General features: G+C 40.3%; 2 protein-coding genes across 3 annotated transcripts in view; one reads left to right on the top strand and one right to left on the bottom strand.

Annotated features, from left to right (window-relative positions):
* PROSER1 (proline and serine rich 1) overlaps positions 1–3382 on the bottom strand; it is a 66162-nt gene extending 62780 nt beyond the window's left edge. Inside the window, exon 1 of the mRNA XM_084879512.1 lies at positions 2439–3382. Within this exon, the coding sequence (XP_084735638.1) occupies positions 2439–2483 (45 nt within the window). The 5' untranslated portion in view covers positions 2484–3382. The remainder of the gene's footprint in view (positions 1–2438) is intronic.
* Positions 3383–3560: 178 nt separating this feature from the next.
* NHLRC3 (NHL repeat containing 3) overlaps positions 3561–23934 on the top strand; it is a 46024-nt gene continuing 25650 nt past the window's right edge. For both annotated transcript variants that reach the window (XM_084879585.1, XM_084879584.1), the window contains exons 1-5: positions 3561–3851; positions 4693–4845; positions 5042–5189; positions 18960–19160; positions 22727–22818. In XM_084879585.1, the coding sequence (XP_084735711.1) occupies positions 3768–3851; positions 4693–4845; positions 5042–5189; positions 18960–19160; positions 22727–22818 (678 nt within the window). In that variant the 5' untranslated portion in view covers positions 3561–3767. The remainder of the gene's footprint in view (positions 3852–4692; positions 4846–5041; positions 5190–18959; positions 19161–22726; positions 22819–23934) is intronic.

The following is a 23934-nucleotide window of genomic DNA, read 5'->3' as shown; positions in this document are numbered from 1 at the left end:
TAAGTTAGGGGTGTCGAACTCAATCAGAGAAGGGGCCAAAATCTAAAATCCAGCCTAAATCGCGGGCCGAATGGTTTACTGAACAGTCATAAACTGACAGCGGAGTGCAGTGATGACAGCACGGTGCGGGCCACATTGCAAGGCCTGGCGGGCTGGATTTGGCCCGCGGGCCTTGTGTTTGACACATGTGCAGTAAGTGATGGTTCCTATCCTCACGTGGCATCTATCAATGGGAAATTCAGAGGGAAGTCTGGTGGCCTTAACCAGCATTATCTACAGCTGATTAAAATCAGGTGTGCTCTCTTTGCGAGTATTTTCAGTTTATAGATTAAAACACTAGATTACCATAATTTGGTAACTATTGGTCATTAAAAATAAACTAATCTCTTTGGTTTCACTATAAAACAATGGTATTTGTACTTTCCACACTATCTTTTTGCTAGTAGAAAATACTATGGCCAATCAAGTAAGAAAAATATCCAGGGTCTAATTTTTATTGAAATGGGGAGGGATAGAAATGGCATTCTGGATAATGTACTCTTGGGTGTTTGATTATCATTATCATTACTGAACACATTAAAAAGCAAGTTTCTGGACAAAATCATAGATTGCTCTGATGCCAAGACATGTCTCAGTTCTTTCATCAGTACCGGAGAGGCATGGCTGCATCCCCAGGCACAACAGCATAGCACTCCGGAGTCAGAGTGCCTTAGTTTGAATGCTGGACCACAACACCCTTCCATCCTTCCCCCTTCCCATCTGGATAACTGTGTTACCTAGTTAACCTCACAAAGACTATGTTTACCATCTGTAAAATGAAGATTATAGTACCTATATCTCATGGATTGTTAGCAGGTTCAAGTCAAATAGTGCATACAGCACATGAAGAAAGTGATTAAAACAGGCTTACATAGTAAGTACTCACAGTATTATTCTTACTTTCTTTTTGAAGAGCAAATTCAACATTGCCTTTCCCCTTACTTTCTTTCTCTTTCCTAATGTCTTTGTACATGTCTTTCTCTCTTACCAACAGTAGTCACAGTCATTATTACCTATAAACCTCAGGTGACACTCAGGCAGAGATTACCTGGCTTAAATTGACTTACATTTTCAAAGTCTGAGAGTACCTTGAAAAAAACCTAGAGTAATTCTCATATTTAGATATGCCTATATTTTTATCCCATTTTAATAGACTAAGACAATATTGTTGCATCTAATTATTTGGCATAGACAGCAAAAGACATTTTGATTGCAAAACAGAAATAATGACTTAAGTTGCTATCTTGTGTGAACAAGATTTTCATCTTTGAAAAACTTGTTATTCCCTCATTAGTATTTCCTGTGTGATCTTTAGGAGGGAGAGAATATGCAAAGTAACACCCTATAGTTTCCAACAGAAATCTACTGGTCTACCTCAATGCATCTATTATTTTCTAACAAACAGTAGTTAAATACCAGCTCATGAATAAATTGTGGCAAATTCTAAATATAGAATTAACAAGCTAACACTTAAAAATCTTTTTTGGACAAACTGGGTTTGTAAAATCAGAAATTTCATTCAAAAAAGAAGATTCAATATTGCCGAATATGTAAATTTCACCTCACATGCAAATTGGAGAAATAAAAATGCATTATAAAGAATGACGAAAAACAACATTTTGCTTTATAGGTAATAAAGAAAAACAGCACATCCACGGGCAATTTAATTAATAATTTCATAAGCTGAAACAAATAAGCACCAGAGCACACAGTAACAAATCTTTCCAAGTCAATCAAGGGTCTTAAAAGTATGGAAATATGGCGATAACTGCCTGGGAGTTCTGAGAATGTTACAGGAAGTGCCTCGAATTCTACTTATGCAAACTCTTAATTCTGGGTTTGAAGTAGTACGCTTAAGGCTAAATTTCAAATTTTTTTTTTCTGTCCGACTCATTCTGAAAGGTAGGCTATTTACAATGGTCTCAAAAAGGAGCAAAAACTTGGAAAGCAAGAGAAAAAAGTTTTGGAATTCAAGTCATTGAAGCCCATTCCTAAGGGTATGACTTTAAACTTAATAACACACTTTTCATTAAGGCACACATTTTGTCCAGCCCAAGCAATATAGTGTGTCAATTCTCAGATTTTAAAAATCAATCATGGTAATAAAAACCATTAAAGGAATGTTCTACATATTTGCTCTAGCTTTCAATATCTTATGTTACTGAAAGATGAGGAAAACGGTTCAAAAATAGTTAAGTCACAGAAAATCCAAAAGTAAGGAGCTATTAATTTCTGTTTGTATCGTGAAATGTATCAAGACATAAGGTCCTACACTATATATTAAAATTCCAACCAATTTTGCAATCCTAAAACCCGTATTTTGCACAATCTGCACAGTAGCTCAACGAGAATAAATCATGAGAATTTGTGGCTTATAAAATTAAATAAAATGTAATTACCTTTCTAATTTCATCCAGCACCATTTCAAAGGACTTTTTGTCCATCTTGACTACTCTCTCGACGTGGTTTTAAGTTATACTTTCAATTACAAAACGCTCGTCAGCTCTGAGGTAAAAATGTTTATAGCTGAGGAGGAAAAAGACGTCAGGAGCAGGAGAAAGGATGAGAAGAGGTAGACTACTTAAAACTCTGGAAGCAATTCTAAAAATGAAGACTACAAAGACTTTTTATTCAAAAAAAAAAAAAAAAAAAGCATCAGGCTTCCCCGGCTTTTGACACGAAGCTTCAGGACACTTGGGAGAAGACCCGGGTCCTTGCTGAGTCCCGCTGAGAAGCCCGGGCTTCGGCAGCCAGAGCAGAGCGTGGTCCGAGCGGCGCAGGCCGAGCCGCAGGGGGAGGCCCGAGCGCTTCCGGCGCAGCCGCAGGCGGGCGGCCCGAGCGAGGCCGCGGGCAGGAGGTGCCGCCTCCCGCCCGCGCCGGCACTTAAGCGCGGCCCTCAGCACCGCGCACCGGGGCTCGCGGCCCAGCTGGCGCTCATCCCGGCGGCGCCGCAGGACACCTGGGTTCGCGCGACCCGGGAGCCGGCGGCTGGCGGGCTCTTTGTTACCAGCTGCCTCGGCTTCTGGCGCGGGCCGGCGCCGCAGAGCGCCGGGAGCCGAGCGAAGCGGGCCCGGTTGCGGGCAGGGGGACTTCGGGGCCCCGCAGGCACAGCGCGGCGAGGCGCCCTTCCCGGCCCCCCTCACAGCGCCCACCGGCTCTGGTGGGCCTTCAATGGAAACGTCGCGCGAGCAAACTCAACGCCGGGCCGCTAGTTTAGGCCACTCTTTGCCGAAAGCCGAGGGAGGGGTCCTTGTGTGGGAACATAGGTATCCACAACGTATGCCTGAATTCCTCAGAATCAGAAGCACATGACACCCTTCGCACAACCTGGAAGCCATTTTTTGAGGGCCACACCCTATAGCTTGGGTTTGTGTGTGCTAGCTTCTGATTGGTCTATCTTAATTTCAAAACTGTGATCCCCTAGTCGTCAGGGCAGAGATACGGGCGCCCGAAGTGCCTTCGGCGCAGGACCGCTTTCCCGGCGGGGAGGGGTGGGCTGGTCACTGGGTCAGCCCCAGGGCACGTGACATGGGGGCGGGGACGCAGGGAGCTCCCGGAATCCCTGATGGGGTGCGGGCTCTGTGCTGCTTTCCGGTTCTCGAACCCCAAGCATCGAGGAAGGGAGACGGAGACAGGGGCCTCTGTGGCTGCAGAGAACCGAGTGGACCTGGGCTTCTCAGCCTCTGACGCCCGCAGAAGCTGAATCTTGTCGCGCTTCCTGTTTCGTCATGGCGAGATTCTGGCTGTGCGCGGCCGCCACTGTCTTTTTCCTTGCGTTTGCGATTTTATATTCGCGCTTTTCTGGCTCTTCGGTGAGTTGAATAGTGAAGAAGTTGATGCTTGTGGTGTGGATAGCACTTTGGAGAGGCGATGCTACCCTCTCCAATGGAGGTGATGCACTAGCTTGTCTCAAACGGGGTGTGGATGAGAGTGGTTGAGCGGAACCCCTTGGTCTTGTCTTGTCTCTTAGTTTCAAAATGTTTGGACAGAGGGTTCCTGACATGATTTTTCTACTGTGGGATAGTGCAAAGGCGATACCATTCAGTAGACACTACTTCTACGGGCTAGCACTGTGCAAACCTGCTACTCTCTCCTGATGCTAGACAGTTCTCAGCCACACGATCAGGAAGATAAACAGTGGATGCTATAAAACTGTTGTCAGGGTTTGTTGTTTTGTTTTTGGTTTTGGTTTTTTTTGGAGGGGATTGTATTTTCGGATCCCATCATGTTTATAAATACATCTGTGTCTTCTGGAGAGAAGTGAAAGGCTTCGTGAGATGAAACTCAAGAGAATTGCCCAACTATAGGATAATGTGTGTTCTGAGCACATTTAAAGTAGGCTAGGTTATGAGCGATAGGTTACTTGTAGTAATGCTTTTTAAAATTATGATGGACTTATCGGGATGTAAATCGAGGAGCATCTATATATGATGCATTCTCTTCTTTCCCACCTACCACTACAGCCTCAAAGACTTTACAGATTTGTATTTTGGTCGACTTGGTCTTTAAATGTATAAGACCATTCCTTCCCACACATTAAGACTTCTGTGGATAGAAGTATCAAGGTACACTTAGAAAGTAAGCTTTTTTCTTTTCTTTTCTTTTTCCAACCTACATTGTAAATTGAATCTTAGTCTTCTGATTTTATTTAAGGTTTTAAGAGAGTTTATTTTTCACATTTCATGGAGAACTGAGGAAATTCTTTACAGACTGGATGTGGGATGGCCTAAACATTCAGAGTACTTTACTGGAGCAACATTTTGTGTTGCAGTTGACTCCCTGAATGGACTACTTTACATAGCCCAAGTAAGTAAAATTGGGATTTAGAAAGCAAAATACATGAATACAAAGGGAGCAACAGCCTGTTTTACTGTACTGTCATTTATATTTATAAATGTTAATATTATTTGATTAACCTTTACTTTTTGTTTCTCTTTGCCAAAATAAACATTACTTCCTTAAAACTGACTTTATCTAAGCAATTATTTTTGTATGCCTTCAGAGAGGGGATAACATCCAAAAAGTACTAGTATTCACAGAGGATGGATATTTCCTACGAGCTTGGAATTACACAGTTGACACACCTCATGGTATGTTTGCAGCCAGTACACTGTATGAACAATCCATTTGGATCACGGATGTAGGAAACGGTATGTGTACTAGCATCTGTTAAATTAGCTTGTTAAAAATCATATCTTTGCCCATGTTCTTTTCTTTCTTTTTAATCCCCACTGGAGGATATTTTTCATTTTTTTTTAGAGAGAGAGTAGAAAAGAGAGGGAAAGACAGAGAAATATTGTTGTGAGAGAAACACATTCATTGGTTGCCTCCTGCATGAGCCAACCAGGGCCCAGGTCAGAGAGGAGCCCTTGACTGGGATGGAACCCAGGACTCTTCGATATGCAGGCCATTGCTCTATACACTGAGCCAAACTGGCTAGGGCACTTTGCCCATGTTCTTGTTTGCATGTTTTAAAATCAGAGTTGCCCAATCTAATCATGAAATCATGTATTATAAAAATATATTGTACTTCAGTAGAATTAAGACATTTAACAAAGAGGGTATCATTATTATGATCTTTCCTTTAACTTTATAGGAGCCTTTTTAAAATGTATATTTTATTTTTCAATTGAAGTTTATTTTTAGTATTGTTTTGTATTGATATCAGGTGTACAGCATAGTGATTAGACAATCATATATGTTAAAAATTGTTCATCTGATATTTCCAATACCCACCTGGCACTATACATAGTCATCGCAATATTATTGTCTATATTCCCTATGCTGTACTTTACATCCCCATGACTATTCTGTAACTACCAATTTGTATTTCTTAATTCCTTCACTTCTTTAACCCAGTCCTCCAACCCCTGTCCTTTCTAGAAAACACCAGTTCAGTCTCTGTGTCTATCCTTTATTTTGTTCTTTAGATTCCACTTAAAGAGAAATCATATGGTATCTGTCTTCTCTCATTGACTTATTTCACTGTGCATAATACCCTCTATATCCATTCATGCTGTTGCAAATGGTAGGATTTCATTCTTTGTTCAAGACCTGGTAATATTTCATATATATATATATATATATATATATATATATATATATATATATATCACAGCTTTTCTTTTTTTTCCATATATTTTTATTGATTTCAGAGAGGAACAGAGAGCGTGAGAGATAGAGAGAGAGAGAGAGAGAGAGAGAGAGAAACATCAGTGATAAGAGAGAATCATCGATCAGCTACCTCCTGCACACCCTACACTGGGGATCAAGCCTGCAACCCTGGGCTTGTGCCCTCACCTGCAATCAAAAAGTGACCTCCTGGTCCATTCATCAGTGCTCAGAGAGGAAGGGAGAAAGATAGCCAGAAACATCAATGAGAGAGAAATATCGACCAACTGCCTCTTGCACACCCACTACTGGGGATGTGCCTGCAACCAAGGTACATGCCCTTGACCGGAATCGAACCTGGGACCTTTCAGTCCACAGGCTGACGCTCTATCCACTGAGCCAAACCGGTTTTGGCATCTAATGAGTTCTTTATTGTAGCAATATTATTTGTCATTTCTTCTTGGTTCTTCATTTCCTCTTGGTTCTTACATATATTGTTGAATTTGTCTTCTAGTCTTTTCAGCTTCTTTATGACCATTTCTCTGAATTCTTTCTCTAACATATTGCTTGTTTCCATTTCATTTACTTCCTTTCTTGGTGATTACTCTTCTTTTGTATGCAGGCTGTTTCTTTGTCTCCCCATGATCTTTTCTCTCAGGGTGTCGGTTATGTAGCTCTCTCTATACTGCATTGACTTAAAGGCAGAAAATACAAAACAACAGGATACAACGCACAGGGCACCAAACACAAATGTATTCACGATGCTAATAACTCCAAATAAAGATGACCACAGAGAATAGAGAACTACAGGATAGAAAAGCAAACAAAATGATATTGAGAAAAGGGAAGAGAAAAAAGTGAAGATAAAAGAAGGGGGGAAATAAATATATATGTATATGGGGAGAAAAGTCCAATAAAACAACAACTAATCCAAAAAATGCAAACAACTAACACACAGGTGAATTTGAGGAGTTTAGAGCTTTCTCTAGGTGATATATGACCTTTCTGTCCATGGATTGGCTTACCAACTGTGTTTAATTCGCCAGTTCCGAGTGGGTGTTGTTTGATTCAGTTCTTCCTTCTATCTGCTCTGTGAGAAGGCACAGGGCCCATCAGCATGTTTAGCACCGCTTTGTCTCCTGTGGACAGATTTTTGAGGTGCCCTGGTCAGGGAGCCCTGGTATTCATGGGTTCACAGCTGAGGCAGCTGGTCCCTAGGCATTGTGGTTGTAAGGTTCTGGGAGGTATCTGTAAGGTCCTTGAAGGTAACATTGTGGAGTGAACGCGAATAAAGACCACTGTAGTCCAAACCAAATTAAAATTTAGGGAGCCTTTATTGCCTGCCAGCGGCTGTTCTGCCTTCCAGACAGAGAGGTCAGAGAGCAGCAGTGATCCTTGGTGTAGGACCACTTTTAAGCACATTAACCACATCCTCTTTTTGCAGAACGAGTAACCTAAGACAAACCAGTTTTTCCCAAGTAACATCAAGATCATGCCAATGACCATGTTATTCACATGGGTCATCCTGTTCTTCAGAAAGCTGACAGTGTTTTATCTTGCAAGGCTATTTTGTGAGGTGCAAGGGGAAGGGTCATGAAACTATATTTCCAGGCCTGGCCTGGTGTCAACACTGACAACTCTTGTCTGGGGCATAGTCCACAGCCTCTCCGGAATGCTCAAAAATTCCCACTCTAACAGTAAGGCTAGGCTTCCAATCACAGCTGGTCTCCCCTTTAAGGTGGCATGGTCTCTGCTGCAGAGCCACCCGCTCCAGGAGAGATTTCAGCAGCAGTAGAGGCTGCTCGGCCAGGGGAGCCTGGTCCACCAGTCCCCAGCAGTCCTGTGAATATAGCTTTTCCTCTGTCACAAATACAGATGCTCCCTGCACGTCCACGCACTCTCCTCTGTTCTCTCACACACCATCTAGCAGCCTGCTGTCCTATTGGCAGCCATCTTGGATCTTTCATTTTGAGTTTATTCTTATTTATGGTATAAGTTCATGGTCAAATTTCATTTCTTTTGTATGTATCTGTCCAGTTGTCCCACCACCATTTATTGAAGAGACTGTCTTTACTCCATTGTATGCTCTTGCCTCCTTTGTCAAATATTAATTGAGCATAATGGCTTAGGTCAATTTCTGAGATCTCTGTTTGGTTCTATTGATCTATATACCTGTTCTTATAACATTACCAGGCTATTTTGAGTACAGTGGCTTTGTAGTATAAAAAGATCTGGTCTTGTGATCCCTCCACCTTTTTCTTCTTTCTCAAGATTACACTGGCTATTTGGGAGTCTCTCTTGGTTCCATATTATTGTTCTAGATTAGGGGTGTCGAACCCAATCAGAGAAGGGGCCAAAATCTAAAATCCAGCCTAAATCGCGGGCCTAATGGTTTACTGAACAGTCATAAACTGACAATGTCATAAACTGACAGCGGAGTGCAGTGATGACAGCGCGGTGCTGGCCACATTGCAAGGCCTGGCGGGCTGGATTTGGCCCGCGGGCCTTGTGTTTGACACACGTGTTCTAGATCTTTGAAGTATGCCATTGATATTTTAATAGGGTTTGCATTGAATATATAGATTTCTTTGGGTAGTATGACCATTTTAATGATGTTGAGTCTACCAACCCATGAACACAGTATATTCTTCCACTGGTTTATATCTTACTCTCTTTTTTCACTGTTATGTAGGTTTACAAGTACGGGTCATTTCCCTCCTTTGTTAAGTTTATTCCTAAATATCTTAATATTATTTTGTTGTTGTAGTGGAAAATGGAATTGTTTTTTTAGTTCCTCTTTCTGATAACTCATTATTGCTGTATAAAAATGGCATCAATTTCTGGGTATTATTTTGTATCCTACATTGCCAAATTCATTTATTAAATCTAATAATTTTTTGGTGGAGTCTTAAAGGATTTTCTGTGTATACTATTATATCATCTGCGAATGACAGTTTTACTTCCTCCTTTCAAATTTGAATGCCTTTTGTTTTTTTCTTCTAGTCTGATTGCTATGGCTAGTACTTCCCGTACTATATTGAATAATAGTGGTGAAAGTGAACATCCCTGTCTTGTTCCATTTCTTAGGGGAAATAGTTTTAGTTTATGTCTGTTGATTGTGATGTTGGCTTAGGTTTGTCAGATATGGCCTTTATTATGTTGAGGTATGATCCCTCTATTTCCACTTTACTGAGAGTTTTTATAAAAAAGTGGTGTTGGAATTTATCAAATGCTTTTTCTGATATCAATTAATATGATCAAGTGATTTTTATTTTCCAATTTGTTTATGTGTTTATCATATTTATTGATTTTGGAAGAATGGGCCAGCCCTGCATTCCCAGAATAAATCCCACTTAGTCATGGCATATTGTCTTTTTTAATGTATGGCTAGATCCGATTTGCTAATATTTTGTTGAGGATTTTAGCATCTATGTTCATCTGGAATATTGGCTTCTAATTCTTTTTCTCTGTGGTATCTTTATCTGGTTTAGGCTAATGGTAGCCTGGTAAAAAGAATTTGATGTGTTTCTTACTCTTGGATATTTTGATATAGTTTGAGGAGGATATATGTTAGTTCTTTTAATGTTTGGTAAACTCCCTTGTGAGACCATCCATACCGGGGCTTTTGTTTGCTGGGAGTTTATTTATTTATTACTGCTTTAAATTCATCAGTAGTTATGGGCCTATTCAGGTTTTCTGATCCTTCCTGTTTAAGTTTTGGAAGACTGTATTTTTCTTGGTGTTAAGTCCATTTTGTCCATGTTGTCCAGCTAGTTGGAATATAGTTATTCGTAGTATTTTTTTTACAAACCTTTGTATTTCTTTGGGGTCAGTTGTTACTTTGCTTCTTTCATTTCTGATTTTATTTGGGTGCTCTCTCTTTGTTTCTTAATGAATCTGGCTAAAGGTTCATCAGTTTTATTTATCTTTTCAAAGAACCAGCACTTTGTTTTGTTGATCTTTTGTAGGTTTTTTTTGTTTTGTTTTGTTTTTTAGTCTGTCATTTCTTTCCGCTCTGATCTTTATTATTTCCTTCCTTCTACTTACTCTGGGTTTTTTCTTGTTGGACTCTAATTCATTTAATTGTAGGGTAAAATAGTTTATTAGTCCTAATTTCTTTTTTTCTTTTTTTTAATATATTTTATTGATTTTTTTAGAGAGGAAGGGAGAGGGATAGAAAGCTAGAAACATTGATGAGAGAGAAATATCGATCAGCTGCTTCCTGCACATCCCCTAATGGGGATATGCCCGCAACCAAGTTACATGCCCTTGACCGGAATCAAACCTGGACCTTTCATTCCGCAGGCCGATTCTCTATCCACTGAGCCAAACTGGTTTTGGTCCTTCTTATTTCTTGAGGTAGGCCAGTAGTGCTATGATCTTCCCTCTCAGGACTGCTTTCACTGTGTCCCATAGATTTGGGGTGTTTTGTGCTCATTTTCATTTTATCCCAGTAAGGTTTTTTATTTCTTTCTTGATCTCATTGGTAACCATTCATTGTTTAATAACATGCTGTTTAGCCTCCATGTGTTTGAATGTTTCTGAGTGTTCTTATTTTAATTTTTTAATTTTATGCCATTGTGACCTGAGAAGATGCTTGATATGATTTCAATCTTCTAGAACCTGTAGAGACTTTGTTTCTGCCCTAACATGTGGTTTGTCTTTGAAAATGTCTCATATGCCACTAAGAAGAATGCATATTCTATACTTCGTAGTGAAATGTTCTGTAAATGTCAATTAATTCCATATGCTCTAGTGTGTCATTTACAATCACTGTTGGCCAAAACCGGTTTGGCTCAATGGATAGAGCGTCAGCTTGGGGACTGAAAGGTCCTGGGTTCGATTCCGGTCAAGGGCATGTACCTTGGTTGCGGGCATATCCCCAGTGGGGGGTGTGCAAGAGGCAGCTGGTCAATGTTTCTCTCTCATCGATGTTTCTAACTATCTCTCTCCCTTCCACTCTGTACAAAATCAATAATATATATATATATATATATATATATATATATATATATATATATATATTTATATATTTTTACAATCACTGTTGATTTTTTGTCTAAAAGATCTATCCAGTGATATCAGTGGGGTGTTGAAGTCTTCTGCTATGACTCTGTCATTTGGAATCCCCCAGGAGTTTTTTATATATTTGGATGCTCCTATATTAGGTTCATGTATGTTTCCCAGAGTTACATCCTCTTGTTGTATTGATCCCTTTAGTATTGTGATCATTGTCTCTTATTATGGCTTTCATTTTTAAGTTTATTTGGTCAGATATGAGTATTGCTACCATTTTTATTTTTCATTTTCATTTGCCTCGAAAATTTGTTTCCATCCTTCCATTCTATATAAGTCTGTTGTTCTGAGTTGAGTGGCTTTTAGATAGCACATATATGGGTCAGTTTTCTTATCCATTCAGTTACTCTGTGCCTTTTTATTGGACCTCTTAAGCCGTTTACATTTAAGATTTTTATTGATTAAAGGCCCAGTGCATAAAATTCATGCACAGGGACGGGGGTTGTGTGTCCCTCGGCCCAGCCTGCACTCTCTCCAATCTAGGATCTCTCAAGTGATGTCTGGCTGCCTGCTTAGGCTCGATCCCAGGCATTCCTCTCACAATCTAGGACTGCTGGTTCCCAACTGCTCAGCTGCCTGCCTGATTTCCACTAACTGCTTCTGCCTGCCAGCCTGATCACCCCCTAACAACTCCTCTGACAGCCTGATTGATGCCTAACCGCTCCCCTGCTGGCCTGATTGCTCCTAACTGCCCTCCCCTGCTGGCTGCTTACCCCTACCTGCCCTCCCCTGCCAGCCATCTTGTGGTGGCCATCTTGTGTTCACATTGGGGTGGCCATCTTTGACCACACTGGGGTGGCTATCTTGTGTGTTGGAATGATGGTCAATTTGCATATTACCTCTTTATTATATAGGATAGGTACTTATTTGTTTCCATTGTTACTCTTTATGCCTATAATATACATTTTGATTCAGACTTCTCTGTGTTTCATGAATTTGAGTGAGCTTTTCCCTTCACCAGATTAAGGAAATTTTCTGCCATTATTTCTTCAAACAGATTCTCTTTTCCTTTCTCAGATTTTGCTCCATTTGGTACCCCTATAATGCCAATGTTATTGCATTTGATATCCCAGAGTTCCCTTAGACTATCCTCCTTTTTAATTTTTTTCCCATTTGCTGCTCTGACTGGTTTCTTTTCTTTTTTCTATCCAGTCTTCTAAATTACTGATTTGGTTGTCAGCTTCTTCTGGTCTACTGTTGAATCCTTCAAGAGTGTTTTTATTTCAGCTATGTCATTCTTCATTTCTAATTGATTTTGATTTAGTTTCCACCTCTGATTTTAAGTTGGTGTAGCTTTCATTAAGACCCTTACAATTCTCATTATGTTTCATTTAATTCTCATTAAGTTGCTTGTAGTTATCACTGAATTATTTGAGCACCCTTATTACAGGCTCATTGAATTCTTTATCTGATAAGTTACTTGCCTCCATTTCATTTTGTTTTTTTCTGGCGATTCCTCCTTTTCTCTCATTTGGAGATTCCCCCCCCCCCCCCCCCCCCATTTTTGCTGTTCCTTGTTTTTGTTTCTGCATATTGGTCAAATTGCTATGTCTCCCACACTTCCTTCAGTGGTCTTATATAGTAGGTGTTTTGTGGGATCCTATAGTGCATTGTCTTAGATCTGCTGAGCTGGGTACTATCGGAAACCCCCATACTTAACTTATTTGGTTTCTCCTATTGTAGTTGTGTCTTGAATTTTTTTTTAATATATTTTATTGATTTTTTACAGAGAGGAAGGGAGTTAGAGAGCTAGAAATGTCGATGAGAGAGAAACATCAGCCAGCTGCCTCTTGCACACCCCCTACCGGGAATGTGCCCACAACCAAGGTACATGCCCTTGACCGGAATCGAACCCGGGACCTTTCAGTCTGCAGACCCGCTCTACCACTGAGCCAAACCGATTTCGGTGTGTCTTGAATTTTGTTATCCCTTTCATGGATGGCTGACTATGTAGCTCAACCCCAACTATGTAGTATGAGCTGTTGTGGAGGTGCTGATCAAACAGAACAAAATACAACACAACAAAACATGAAACAAAAGAAAGAAAGCAGAAGCATAAACAAGACCCTTACAGCACCAACAGAAGAAACTACCAGGGAATTAGGAAAGAAAAAATAGTAAGAATCATAGAAAAAGGGAAAAAGAAAAACCACAAGAAGAAAACAAAACAAACCAAAAAAAGCACAACAACAACAAAAAATGCGGGGGAAGCGATATATAGATGCATAGCTGACAAAAAGAAAATGATTATAAAGAATTAGGGGAATGCTGCCGGCATAGCTCAGTGGTTGAGCCTGGACTGTTCAATTCCCAGTCGGCACATGCCTGGGTTGCAGGCTCAATTATTCCCCAGTTGGGGGCGTGCAGGAGCCATCCAATCATGAGTGGTTCTCTCCCATGATTGATGTTTTTATCTCTCCCTGTCTCTTTCTTCTCTGAAATCAATAAAATATTTTTTTTTAAATGAGTTAGGGTAACAGGGGAAGGTAAATGGTTTAAAATAAATGAGCTCAAGAAGAAAAAAAAAGGTTGAAAAGTCAAATAGAAAGGAGATACACCTAAGCAAGAAAAGGAAAAAAGATAAGAAATCAATCAAGAGAGAAATAAAAATGAAAGAAAACAAAACTGAGTAGTGGAAAAAAGAAAAGAAAATTATTTGAGTAGGAAAGGGGAAGAAGAAAATCAGATATATGAAAGAAACAACATAGACTAGAATAATAAATCAAAAAAGCAGATAAATAAAGAGGACATGTTTAAAGTAGAAAAAAGATGAAAGAGGAAAAAGAAAAATGTTTTGTGTAGCTGGCATGGCTCAATGATTGAACATTGACCTAGAAACCAGGGGGTCATGATTTGATTTCCAATCAGGGCACATGCCCAGGCTGTGGCTCAATCACCAGTGGGTTGTGCAGGAGGCAGCCAATCAATGATTCTCTCTAATCATTGATGTTTCTATCTCTCACTCTCTCTCTCTGAAATCAATCTATTTTAATAAACATGTAATAAGCTAATTAGACCAGACAGCCGAACGACCTTTGGGATGTCCTTTTGGTTGAAGCCACGGCAGTGGGGGCAGAGGTGGTTAGGGGCGAACAGACAGGCAGGCAGGCAGAGGAGGTTAGGGATGATCAGGCAGTCAGGTGAGCAGTTAGGGGCAATCAGTTGGGCAGGTGAGTGGTTAGGGGCAATCAGGCAGGCAGAGGTTAGGGGTAATTAGGGAGGGAGGCAGAGGTGGTTAGGGGTGATCAGGCAGGCAGAGTGGTTAGGGGTGAGCAGGCAGGCAGGTAGGCAGGTGAGAGGGAGGAGCCAGCAGTCTCAGATTTTGAGAGGGATGTCCAACTGCCAGTTTAGGCATTCCTGTGGGATCAGGCTAACCCAGCAGTTCATCTTCCCCCAAGGGGGTCCCAGATAGCTAGACGGTGCAGGCCGGGTGAAGTACCCTCACCCCCATTCATGAATCTCCTTCACCCGACCTGTAGTAAAAGTATATTTAAAAAGGGGATTGTTAGGGGGGCTGTTTTTCTTTAAATATTAATGTTTATTCCATGTAACTTTATTATATTTAGTTGTTTTTCTAGAAAGGAAATATATTCATATGGCTATAAAAAATAAAAATATATATTTTTAAAAAGTGGTGAAGTGGCATTTGTTTCACCAGAGTTTAGTCTCCAATGGGAGCTTCCTTTAGATCCTGTTCTTCTCTGCCAATTCTGGGCTTCCTGTGAGGAACTTAGGTGCTAACCACTGTCAGGAACTATCCTCCTTTGGCTTTCAGCAACCTGTTCAAAGCTCCAAGTGACCCATCCACCCACCATTTTTTGTGTCTGTCTCTACTGGCCTTGGCTGCATGCAGGAGGGGCCAATATGCCCTTTAATGTAGGTTTGTTAGCATGGGGCCCAGGGCTGGTTCTCCAGATCCTACCTTTGCCTGCCTCTGCCTCCTAGCTATAATAGCTGTCAATCTTAACCACTCAAAAGTGGTTAAGGGCTTTAATGTGGGGGAAGTGCTGTTTAACTTTCTGAGAATTGTATGGGTGTGTTTCCCTGTCCCAGAGCTACTCCTTCGTGAGTGGCCCAAAATATTTCTCCGCCCTCAGCTAGACAGATACTTGTATGGAGATCAGTGAGTTTGGCTGGACACCTGTATTTTTTTTATCAGCTCTCCTGTTCAGGGAGAGAGTACCACCTGTCTGGTTCCCAGAATAGTGGAGCAGATGGCACCTCCCCAATCCAGTCACTGCAGCTCCTGAAACTGTTCAAATCCTTAGACTTGGCCTCTATTTTTGTTTCCTCCAAAAGCTCAAAATGTAGAGTCTGGTATGCAGAGCTCCTGAGGGTGGGACAGGCTGTATCACCTAGGGCAGGTTATTTTTTTTTCTTTCTTTTCTTGCCCTGTTGCTACTGGGAGTTGCTGGCTCCTCTCAGGAAAAATGGCTGTTTTGTTTTGGGGCCTACGACCAAATACTCCTGGATGCTGCTTTTCCACATCTCTCCACAATGCTTGCCACACCAGCCTCTCCTCCAGTCTCCCTCCCTGCACCAAAGCCTCTGGTGAGTAGTTGTAAATGAAAACTGCTGTGCTCTGTGGGGAATTTTTGTTTTTGTTTTGTTTAAAAAAAAAACAACACAAAAACAATAAAAACGAAACTGCAGCTTTCTGTCCGACTTATTCCCATTTACGGGCTCCAGACTGTACCCTGGCCAGCAGTCCTGCCATCTTTCATGGCTGGATGTTACATGGGCCACTGATCTAGTGCTCTGGGCTGTGGAGCTCAGCCTGGGTTTCAGGCTTATATCTTCTGAGGGAATAGAGATCTCTCCTCACTTGGCCTTCCTTCCTGCTGCCATGCCTCCCCTGTAAGCTGGGTCAGCTCCTCTCAAGACCTCGTCCCTCCTACTCATTCCAGGTGTTCTCTGTTCTTCTTTGATATGTCTCCTCCTCAGCTGAACCTCAGTTGGTAATTCCAGGCGAATGTTCTCCAGTTTAGTTGTATTTCCAGTCTGGCCCTGTGATGGGGTTCATTACAGACCTGCCTAGTCAGCCAGCATTTTCTTCTCCAACCTTTGCCATTTTAATGTGTGCCCCTTTGGATTCATCTTGTGTTGAACTCTCTGCACTTCCTGGACTTTCATGTCTTTTTACTTTACCAGATTGGGGAAGTTTTCAGGCATTATTTCTTCAAATGGTTCTCAATTTCTTGTTCTCTCTTTTCTTCTCTGGATATTCCTATAAGGCGAGTGTTGTCATGCTTCATATTGTCCCAAAGGTCCCTTAAACAACTATCCACATTTTCTTAAATTCCTTTTTTTTATTACTCTGTTTTCTTTTTATTGGGTGCTTTCTGTTAACTAATCTCCCAAATCACTGACTCAATCTTCTGCTTCAAATACTGTTCTCTTCATTTCTGACCGTGTCTTTTTTATATCCTTTTTTATGTTTACTATCTTTTTTACATTTTTTATTGATTTTAGAAATAGGAAGGGAGTGGGAGAGAAGAGAGAAACATTGATGAGAGAGAAACTGATTGGTTCCTCCCTTATGCATCCTGCTCTGAAGATGGAACCCACTACCTGGGTATGTGCCCTGACTAGGAATCAGACCTGTTACTATTTGGTGCACAGGACAATGCTCCAACTAACTGAGCCACACGGGCCAGGGCACATTTCCATTTATTTAGTCTTATTGTAAAAATACAGTGTATAATACACATAGCATACAAAATGTGTGTTGACTGTCTTAGCTTTCAGTAACTTCTAGTCAGTAGTGGGCTATTAGTTGTTAACCTGTTAACCGAGCAGGACGTATAAATACGTCAAACGTAAACAATATCAGGTTCGGGTAGGACATATATGTTGCGCCCTGAAATGGGCGGGACTATATTTCCGAACAACAAAGGTATTAGTCACCCATACATGTCTTGACATGAATTTAAGACACGGAGGGAATCAGTATAATTTCGCTATTAAGAGTAGTGGACGTGTTCTGGGTGAGCAGTGACGGGTACGTACTTACACTTACCTACCTATTTTCGTATTATATATCATTTACTTATATTTTTTATATCTCCAACCTTTATATAATAGAAAAACATATAAAATTGATCCAATCATCAATAATTTGTCAGAAAAGTTTAAAAGTTTTTATGTATGTGAACGAGAAATATGCGTAGATGAGTCTCTTTTATTATGGAAAGGGAATTTATCTTGGAAACAATATATATCTACAAAAAGAGCTAGATTTGGAATGAAGTTGTTTATTTTGAGTGAAAGCCAATCAGCATACGTACAAAATATAATTTTATACACAGGCAAGGACACAAATTATGGTTCACACTACCCACAAGAAAAACAATCAACAAGAATTGTTTTGGAGTTAACACATGACTTACTGAATAAAGGGTATAGGATTTACTTAGATAATTTCTATACGTCCATTCATTTGGCTGAACTCTCGTGTCAAAACAATACAGACATTGTTGGAACAACAAGGATAAACAGAGTCGGAATCCCCAGTGAAATAAAAAAAAAAAAAATTACAGAAAAATGAACATATAGTAAGAATCAAAGACAAATTTATGATTTTAAAATGGAAGGATAAAAAAGACGTATTGATGCTCAGTTCTATTCATAATGACGAAAAGACAATGATTGAAAAGAGAGGAAGAAGGCAAGAAAAACCAAATGTTGTCCTGGATTATAACAAGAATATGGGCGGCGTAGATTTGGGAGATGGAGTTATGGTGGCCTACATGGCTGCCTGTAATAGGGTAAAAAAATTTTATAAAAAAATTTTTCTACCATTAATTGATATGTGCTGCTTCAATGCATATATTATATACAAAAAAGATAAAGGTCATTTGGATCGATCACACTTTTTGATAGAGTGTGTAGAGAAATTGGTAGATAACAACATAGTGAAAACCCACCCAAAGACATCAACAACCAGCTCTACATCTAAACCATCACACTTAGTTGAAAGGCATTTTCCAGAACAAATGAAAAGCGATATAAGAAAAACTAAATCCAGAAAATGCCGAGTTTGCTACTAAAAAGGTGTTAGGAAAGAATCTACATACTGGTGTCCAGATTGTAAGGTAGCACTATGTATCAACAATTGTTTTAAAATATATCACACGGAAGTTGAGTTTTGAATTTTTACATCTATATTTCAATTTTTTAAACTCAATATTTCTATTTTATTTGTGTGCTTTTGTTTATTGTTCTGTAATTGTTAACTTTTTTATATTTTTTATTGTGTATAGAAATAAAAAATATATATATTTTGTAATCTTTATAATTGTAAAATTTATAATTTTTTATTTCGATGTTTCCATTTTTTTGTTGGTATTCTTTTCTATTTGTTTGTAATTTTGTATTTCCTTTGTGCTTTATATATAAATGAAAAAATATATATTTCATTTATTTTAATTAAGTATAAATAAAAATAATAATAATAATATAAAATTACGTCCACTGGGCTTGACGTACTGACACGTCCTAGTGAAAGGGTATGCGCCCGTTGTACGTTGTGTAATTAAAAAGGGAACTCCCCGGTTAACAGGTTAAGTTTTGGGGGTGTTAAAAGTTATATGTGATTTTCACCTGTGCAGGGGTTGGTGCCTCTAACACACCTTCTCCCACTTCATTGTTCAAAGGTCAACTGTACTTGAAAAACATGTTTGTAAAGTGATTGTATTGTGAAATGTCTTTATTTGCATTTCTGCTTTTTTTAGGACCCTTTGGCCATACTATTAAAAAATATAATTCCTTTGGTGATCTTGTTCAAGTCTTGGGTACCCCAGGCAAAAAAGGCACTGGTTTGAATCCCCTGCAGTTTGATAACCCTGCAGAATTATATGTAGAGGACACAGGAGATATATACATTGTGGATGGAGATGGAGGATTGAATAACAGATTGATCAAGTTGTCCCAAGGTACATGGCTTAATTTTAATGGTATTTTATAAGAACATTATTTAACAAGTTGGATTTAATTTGTTTTATACTTGGTATAATGTTAACTACTGAATCTGAATTTGTAAAGGGTTCAAATGTATTACCAGGAAAAAATCAGAACATGTGTGGGATGGCCAATAATGAATGATTCTGATAATAGATTTGCTTATTCTTCACCAAAAGCTAGGTGTTTCCTTTGAAATGAACTGGAGATAGTATGAGAACTTAGAGTGGACTGAAGAAATAAATGGTTATTCTGTTCAGTTAAGGATTGATAGTTCAGAAACCTGGCATTCCAGGAGATATCATGCAACTAGATTGATCAGCAAGTGTTTTGTGTATGTTTGTTTTTAATCCTCACCTGAGGATATTTTTTCATTGCTTTTAGGTAGAGGGGAAGGTGTTGAGGGGAGATAGAGAGACCCAGAGAGAGAGAGAAATATTGATGTGAGAAAGAGACAATGATTGGTTGCCTCCAGCATGCATCCTGACCAGGGCTGTGAATGAACTGGCCATCCAGGTATGTGCCTCTAACTGGGAATCCACCCGTGTCCCTTCATGAGCTACCTGACACTCTAACCATCAAGCCACACTGGCCCAGGCAATCAGCAAGTGTTTTATTGAATTTCCTGCTCTGCATCCTCAGTAGTATGTTAGGTGCAGGTTTATTACAAATAAAACAATTAAATGTTACTCTGTGGTATTGATTGTTAATCATATTAATAAAATTATAAAAAAGAGAAATTACTATTGACTAGAGAATTAGGTTAAGAATTCAAGAAGGAAACAGTTCTTGCACTAAGCTGGTTTCAGTGGGAGAATAAGAGCAGGATAGAAGGAGCATTCACAAGCCTTTATTACACAGTCTTCATGTGATGATAGATCTTCTTTAGGAAAGGATCTTAAGGTGCATTTTATAAAGAGTCGAAAATAAGATTTTGTATGTCTTTGAGAGCTTATGATGGGATAATTTAACTAGGGCAAAAAAAAAAAAAAAAAAAAAAAAGTAGCTGACATCCTGGCATTATAGCTAGAGTTTACTGAGGGAACTTACATAGGAGGCACATCCCAGGGAGGCAGCAAGAAGATATGCATATCCTCCAAGCTGCATGGTAGGTGCTAAAGAATTATATAGAAAAGGCCAGAATGAATAGGGTTACCAAGAGGAAAAGGCCTTACAAGCTTGCCATGGTCAGAGCAACCGCCTGATCCATGAACCAGCATGCCTTTGAGCATAGGAAAAGGGTAGATCAGAGAGTTTCTCGGGGGGGATTTATGAAAAACAATCTGGGCCAGATCTAGCTCATGGTCTGGCAGTGTAATGGAACAGTCTCTCCTCTAATGATTTGAAGCTTTGAAGCTATAAAGAGTCTTTGTGGCCCTGGCTGGGTGGCTCGGTTGGTTAGACCATTATCCTGATACCCCAAGGTTGAGGGTTTGATCTCCAGGCAGGGTACATATAAGAAGCAACCAATGAACACATAAATAAGTGGAACTACAAATTGATGTTTCTCTCCCCCTCTATTCCTCTCTCTTTCTCCATTTCTCTGTCTCTCTACTTCAATAAATAAAATTTTAAAAGAAAAAGAGTCATTGCTGTTTTTTAGTAGAAAAGTGATGCTATAGAAGCAAAGGTTTTACAAGATATTATATCAGGATATATTTGAGGTAAGTTCTGTAATGTGGAAGCTATGTAGTTATTTATCATTTAGTAACTGAATTTGGTTGGTGATAGTTAAAAGAAGGTGAGGTGGAGCTAAAGTAGGAATCTGAAAATTTCTATGAAAGAAACAAATTTAGGAGATGGGTTGAATATGGCTGCATTAGCTTCTTGTGGATGCTGCAATAAATCACTAAAATTGGGTGGCTTAAACAATTTTATTTTTTAAATATATTTTATTGATTATTTTACAGAGAGGAAGGGAGAGGAATAGAGAGCCAGAAACATTGATGACAGAGAAACATCGATCAGCTGCCTCCTGCACACTCCCAACTGGGGATGTTCCCGCAACCAAGGTACATGCCCTTGACTGGAATCGAACCTGGGAAGCTTGAGTCCACAGGCCGACGCTCTATCCACTGAGCCAAACCAGTCAGGGCCAGAAATTTATTTGCTCGTGGTTTGGAATCCAGAGTCTGAAATCTATAGGGCTGGTCATCCTCCCTTTAAAGGCACCAGAGGAGAATCCTTCCTTGCCTCTTCCAGCCTCGGGTGGTTCCAAACACTTTTTTGACTTGTGACAGCATTGCTCAGTCTCTGCATCTGTCTTTACATGACCTTCTTCACTGTGTGTCTCTGTATCTCAAGTCTCCCTCTCCTCTCATGGCTTGAAGATGCAACCTAACTCCAGGATCATTTTGTCTCATAATTCTTAACTATTTCTGCCAAGACCCTATTTCCAATAAGGTCACATTCATAAGTACTAGACATTGGGACTTGGTCATATGTTTTCAGGGGGCCACAATGTAACCAACTACAGGGTAGTAAATGAGATAGACTATAGAAACATAATGTGAATATTTGAGCTCAGAGAAATGGTAAAACCAAAGAACAGGTTAGTTGGCAAGCAGAACCAGTTTAAGGAAGAGGTTGACATGTACCCTAAATGTTTGAGTGATGACCATTAAAAAAGTAAATTAATTGCTTGAAACAAAAAAAATTTGTTTTTGTAAAGCATAAGAAATAGGCAAGTCCTACATAATAAAATCGTAATATGCAAATCAACTGGACAGAGGAACGACTAGTCGCTATGATACCCACTGACCACCAGGGGGCAGACAATACAGGAGCTGCCCCTTGGTGGTCACTCCACTCCCACAGGGGAGTGTCACTGAGCCAGAAGCAGGGCTCACCGCTGGTGAGAGCAGGAGCCGTGGCGTGAGCCTCTCCCACCTCCACTGCAAGCGGATGGTAAGGAGCGAGGGGTCCTGGACTGCAAGTGGGATGTCTGACTCCCCCTTGGGGATGTTGGGCCTAAGCCAGTAGGCGGACATCCCCCAAGGGATCCCAAACTGGAAAAGGTGTAGGACAGGCTGAGGGGTCCCTCCCCTGACCCCCAGTGCACAAATCTTGTGCATGGACCTCTAGTGGGTATATAAACAGAAAGGAAGGAATCTACACTAATAAAAGGGTAATATGCTAATTAGACCAGACATCTTCCAGACAAAGCCATGACAGTGGGGGCCAAGGCAGAGGAAGTTAGGAGTGATCAGACTGGCAAGGGAGCAGTTAGCAGGCAACCAAGCTGACGGGGGGACAGTTACGGGGCAATGAAGCAGGCAGGCAGGCGAGCAGTTCAGAGCCAGCAGTCCCAGATTGAGAAACGGCAGTCGGACATCCCCCAAGGGGTCCAGGATTAAAGAGGGTGCAGACTGGGCTGAGGGATGACCCCCTCCCCCCTATGCATGAATTTCATGCACCTGGCCTCTAGTGGGGTTATAATTGAAAAGTGTGTCTGCATCCTATGACATAAAATATAACATGCAAATGCATAAGGTATTTTCTATGTTATGTTGCCCTGACCATATATGTTTATCATTTATAGATTTCATGATGCTTTGGCTGCATGGAGAAAACGGGACAGGTCCTGCTAAGTTCAACATACCTCACAGTGTTACAGTTGATTCATCTGGTCGGGTAAAAATAGTGTCATTGTATCTGGAAATGTGTCTCTGGATGTGTTTGTATGTTTGTGTGTGTCTAAGTATACATAAGGATCTTAGTGCACCTGTTCATGTCTGGACATCTGGATATGTATGTATATTTTGGATGTGGATATGGATGTATGTAGTATACTATGTCTTGACAATATTTCTGAGACTGGGTATATCCAACGTATTGTCTTATAAATATTTGAGTCCTATAAAGAAAGTATTGTCCAAATATTAGAAATGAGCAAAATAGATCTTATATTCACTTAAAGGGTAGAGGAATACATAATGGAACAGAATATAAGGAATGTTACCTGATTAAAAAAAAAAAAAATGGAATTGCTCTCCTACTAGGAAAACTAGGAGTATTTAAATTTTAATTCTAGAATTAAACACAGTTATTCCTAGAATGTATTGGTCAAAAGACAGATAGAAGAGGTTAATCTTGGAAGCTTGATAACAGAGCTACCTAGCCAAATTTTTATTTTTACTAGCTGTACTCTGTCTAAGAAACAGAGAGCTTTAACCAGCAAATTGTAATTTATTTCCTTTTTTTCACCCCTATCAACTATCGCTCTTAAGCTTTTGCACACCTTTAAACATGTATATTCTTTGGAGTGAAAGAATATGCATGTTTAAATGCATATCCTTTCTATAACCAAACCCTAACCCAAAACGTTATCATTAGTTTCTTCTTCTGGTTTCCTGTAGTAGATGGTACTTCCCCAATATAGTAACTACTAGAGGCCCAGTGCATGAAATTCGTGCATGGGGATTGAGGGTGGTGTCCCTCAGCCCAGCCTATACCCTCTCCAATCTGGACCCCTCAAGGGATGTCCAACTGCCAGTTTAGGAATCAGGCCTAATCCAGCAGTTGGACATCCCTCTCACAATCTGGGACTGCTTCCAAAGTTGGTTGCCCCCTACTGCCCTCCCCTGCAGGCCTGCTCACCCCCAACTGCCCTCCTCTGCTGGCCTGGTCATCCCTAACTGCCCTTCCCTGCAGGCCTTGTCACCCCTAACTGCCCTCCCCTGCAGGCCTGGTCACTCCCTAACTGCCCTCCCCTACAGGCCTGGTCCCCCCCAACTGCCCTCTCTCCCC

Source organism: Pipistrellus hanaki (assembly GCF_964339955.1).
Source record: "Pipistrellus hanaki genome assembly, chromosome: 3".
Lineage (NCBI taxonomy): Eukaryota > Metazoa > Chordata > Mammalia > Chiroptera > Vespertilionidae > Pipistrellus > Pipistrellus hanaki.
This window is presented reverse-complemented; position numbering and strand designations above follow the sequence as displayed.